We start from the raw sequence: 4,651 nt of genomic DNA, 5'->3' as shown, positions 1-4,651 counted from the left end.
CAGGAAGATCACGATGGGACGAACCGCCACACTTGAATGCACCTGACACAATCTTCTGACAGACAGAATATCAGGCTTGCATTCATGACTGCTGGACAGTTTGCCTGGACCTTCCAACCTTGCATTTAATGCAGCATTCAATGCTGAGGAAGCAAGCAGCTGAGCATGCAACTAGGTCTGACCAGGTGCGTGGGTCTCTGGCAACCATTCATTCACATGCAGGTAACTTATTCATTAAGTTTTCCTTTGCCTATATAAGGCACCACATATGCACAAAATGAAGCATCTAGCAATCTATCAATACACACGCTAAACACTTTGCATTTCCATCCAAAGAAGAGCCTACCCAACTTGCTGAGAATAACCCAGAACATTTGCCTTGTTCTTCCCATTCTCCCAAGTTCTTCCTTTGTTCTTCCTCATCCACCATCAAACACCACCACTGATTTCTTCATCGGAGTGTGTTTGGCTGGTACCACACCGGTCCATCTCCTTTGATCTTGTTTTTATCTACAGGAAGATCTCAACCAGCATCCACTTCATCATCCAGCGAAGCACTTGATCAGCCAGATCAGCATATCTAAGTTGTTGCATCTACCTTACGAGAATTTGCATCAACACAAATCATTATCTATTAATCCCTATATTAATAGGCGAGATTGTGTTGGATCAATTGAGGGATGGTTGATCATGATTGACAGTGCAGTTTGGCGTCCTGAGGGTTTTATTAAACCTTGGCCATTCTGCTCGCATCATCAGATTGCCTACTTCTTCTTGAATCCAATGTCGGGGGCTCGAGTAATGCTCCCATCCGCCTCCACCCTTCCTTGTCTTTGCATCAACAGGCCTTCCTTTAGGCTTTTCAAAATGGTAGCCTCTTCAGTACCAACAACCCAACATTGTTTTGTGGCTAGCCTTTGTGGTGCAAGAGGTCATGTGGCTTTCTGCAGGCCCACCGATAAATCATGGACCCTCATTCAAGGGGAGGCTAGAGACCTTTATTTTTTCGATATAGAAATACTTGATGGGAAATTATATGCTGCAACTTCGGAGGCATCCAACTTTTTAATGGTGTTCCACATCCAATCAGATGCCACTGGCCCTCCTAGCTATACCACTCAAAGGTTAGTTGTCCTGGATCCGAGGCCACCTCGTAGCATGTTCCTTCAAACCAGGAGAAACCAGGAAGGGGTCGTATTTCAAACCAACCACGACACGTTTTCTCTAGCAAAAGATTCTACATCAAATGAGTTGTTCATGATTTTTCGAAGGGCTAATTTTGCTTACAAGGAAGATCCATTAATTCCTTGGAATGTGATTGTAGGAGGTAATTATGTCATCCCACCAAAGGTTCAAGGATTTCAAGTATTCAAATTAGAGTGGAATAAAGATGGTCCTCGGTGGATAGAGGTTGTTGACCTTGGTGATCGAATCTTGTTTGTGAGCAAGATTAGCAACACATTCATCTCTGCCACTAATAACATATTTGGAAGAAACTGCATCTATTTTGCCTATCATCATCCTTGTTTAGCATCACTGTCCATGGGACAAGAACTTGGAACATTTTCTTTAACCAACAAGAGCGTCATACACTTCACCTTCCCTGAGGATCATTCTCGTACTCACTTGCACACTCGATGTGTCTGGTTCACACCAAGTCTTCAGTAACCCTTACACCAACTCTTCTGTTTTCTTTAATTTGTTTAATCTCTATATGTAACTTTGTGTTCTTGGATATTGTAAATTAAGTTAATTTTTTGAATTTGAATTTCATTTTCATTGCTGTTTTTTCTTTTAAGTGTTCATTTAAAAATACATGCAGGCAGCTCTTCTATTATAATTTTCCCATTTTACTCCTCTGTAAATCTGTCTCTCTTTTTTTTTTCCTTCTACCAAACTCAGTAAATCTGTCTTGTTTAATAAACTCACTGGATTTAAATGCTTGCACAGCCAACCATATGCATCTAGTGATGTAGTGGGTTATATACGGCTTCAGCCGGCGGCCCATAGATCCTCAAGAGTCCAAGACAATGGGAGACTAAATCAGATGACGTTTCCAAGGCCCAGTATATGCTGCGTTCTATTCTATAAACCTAGAATGAACCCACGACCCAAATGAATGTGCTCTGATAGTTGATCAATAAAATAATTTGCTACTATTGAAAAACATACACGGAGACAGTGTGACACTGAAGATCCTAAATATAATGACATGCGACTCTTTTTTTAAAAGAAAAAATTAGGGAGGGAAGTTTAACTTAAGACCTCATCACCTCAAAGAAGAAAAATATCATTAAATCAATAAATAGTTAGTAATGCGACTCATTACAAAGAGTACAACTTAAAATTATAAAATTTCAGATTGCATTGTTATCATGTTTGCAATTTAAGTTTGTTTTCCTTCATGGTTTTACCTTCTATTAAGTTGAGCTAAGCCTTACATACTCACACACCTAAATACACATTTCAAACACATACAAGACATAAAACGATGTTATTCATATCTTATTTTAGCGAAAAGTGGACCTTAATCTTCGCCAGAAATCTCAATGGCTCTGATATTGGGTCTGGTGGCCTCCTCCTTAGGAACAGTGACAGTGAGAACCCCATTGCTCATAGAGGCCTTGAGCTGCTCAATCTTGGCGTTGTCCGGGAGCTTAAACCTGGTCATGAAGCTCCCACTGTCTGTGCTAATCTGAAGCACTCGCTCGTCTTGAAGCTCAACCAGCACGTCCTCGTTCACGAACCCAGGAAGAGCAGCTTTGAGCACGTGGGCATTTGGGGTCTCTCTCCAATCGAGTCTGGAATTTACAGAGGAACCCAGATTCAATTCCCGGAAAATGTTGGAGAGTGAAGAAGGGAATGAGAAGTCCATGAATGGGTCCCACAGGTCCAGAGCCATGGGGTCGAAGAAGTCATTGCCTTGTCGCTCGTTGATTGGGATGATCGACATCTTTGTTCGGTGGGTTTGGTTTCGGATTGAGAAGCAAGAGATCAGAGCAAAAGTAGAGAGCAAGTGAGCAGCTTTCAAGTAGTCTGTGAAGGTAGTGAGCGAGACTGGTTGCTGTTTTGCTAATGCTGACACGTGGGAAAGTGCTTTGTGTAGAAGCACTTTCGGAGATTCTTGTATGTTCTGGAAATTGGGTGGGCCAAATAAAGCGGTAGCTGGTAGGCAACCAAATGCCCAAGTGTCGGGCCATTTAGGTATTTAATTTAGCAGAAGCCCATTTGGGTACGAGTGTTTTTCTTCTTTCTTCAAAATTTTTTACTTTTATCCCTTTCATTAATTTTTTATTTTTTTGTATCTTTAAAGAAATAAAAAAATTGTAATTCCTCATCCCTCAATAAATATTCCCAAAAAAATATGTAGGAAAATCAGTAATCAGTATGGCCAAATGTTGACCATTGTACTTACTAACATGGTAAAAAGGTGGGTCAAATGGTAAAAAAAAAAATTAAAAAAAAAACTATGGTGGGGACAATATGGGAGTGAAGGAGAGAGGGACACGTGTCCTTAGGGATTCATCCTAAAAGGATGAGCGCTTTGTTTAAGAAATTTAGAAGGGATGTTAGAAGCTAGAACAAGTGAGAGACCATATTGGAAGAGAGAATAAGCTCTCTCTTTTGTCTCAAATGTGGTTAAAGAAGGGGTAAGCTTTGCAATCGACATTGAAAATTTCTGAAAATCATGGTTTTCGGAAGTGCTCACTTGTAATTTGCAAATCTTACTCACTTCTTCAACCATGTTATGAGTCTACAACTACAACTATTTATGAGTCTAAAACAACCAGCCACCCAAAACCCCGATCCCATCCCCACCCTTGCCTCTGCCATCCCTCCGCCACCGGCGCTCAGACCCACACCGGCGGTGGCTCTTCTCTCCCATCTCTTTCTTTGCCTCCCTCTTTCTCTTCCTCTCTCTCTCCCTCCTTTCAATGGTGCGAAGACAGAGAGAGATGGAGAAAGAAAGAGAGAGGGAGAGGGAAGAGAAAGTCGCCGACGGTGTAGGTCCGACTTCCGGCGGCAAGGGTGGCCTCGGCCAGATCGGAGAGAGTGCGAGAGACAGAGAAGCGTGAGAGAAAGGCATAGAGGAGAGAGATAGAAAGAGACAGCGAAGGAGAGAGAGAAGGGGAAGGGAGGCCGGCTGGTTGCCGGCGACAGTGGCAGAAGGTTGACGGCCGGCGGCGGGTGGTGGGGGTGTCCTGGGTTGGGTGTGCATATAGCAACCTCTTTATTTTATCTGTTCACTACACGAACGCATTTTTATCATAAGCAAATTGCCAACTTCTAAATTTCTAATGTATTTTTATCTAACTTTTCTTATACTATAATTTTTATTTTCCTGACGAAACCCAACCCCAAGCGGACAACAGCGATTGACCAGAGGGCTTGAGTAACAAAATGGGAGCAAAATTTGAGGCTGTATGGTTCTTTTGGATTGAAAGTAGAAAAAACAGAGCACATAGGTACTGGCATTTGGTAAGGAACCAAGCAATCCCCAAAACCAACCACGCATATATGTTCACAGATTCCCATCACAATTTTGTCCTCTTTTTTTCAGACTATGCATTAGTATTTCATTATTCATCCTAAATCCCAAAAGAAACACATACACAAAAGTTACCCAGCTAGATCAGGTAATTGGGTTCAT

General features: G+C 41.8%; 2 protein-coding genes across 2 annotated transcripts; one reads left to right on the top strand and one right to left on the bottom strand.

The window, feature by feature from the left end:
• Window positions 1-690: 690 nt before the first annotated feature.
• On the top strand, window positions 691-1,668 carry LOC147296466 (uncharacterized). The gene has a single exon (XM_086229185.1). The coding sequence runs from the start codon at window positions 691-693 to the stop codon at window positions 1,666-1,668; it is 978 nt and encodes a 325-aa protein (XP_086085311.1).
• Window positions 1,669-2,440: 772 nt separating this feature from the next.
• On the bottom strand, window positions 2,441-2,989 carry LOC147296465 (17.5 kDa class I heat shock protein-like). Its single transcript, XM_086245569.1, has one exon. It carries the CDS (start codon window positions 2,951-2,953, stop codon window positions 2,528-2,530), a length of 426 nt encoding a protein of 141 aa, XP_086101695.1. The 5' UTR covers window positions 2,954-2,989; the 3' UTR covers window positions 2,441-2,527.
• Between the last annotated feature and the right edge of the window lie 1,662 nt (window positions 2,990-4,651).

This window comes from Dryas octopetala, chromosome 1 (genome assembly GCF_963921425.1).
Source record: "Dryas octopetala chromosome 1, drDryOcto1.1, whole genome shotgun sequence".
In the NCBI taxonomy this organism is placed as follows: Eukaryota; Viridiplantae; Streptophyta; class Magnoliopsida; order Rosales; family Rosaceae; genus Dryas; species Dryas octopetala.
Note: the sequence above shows the minus strand (reverse complement) of the source record. Positions and strands in the feature narration are given on the sequence as shown.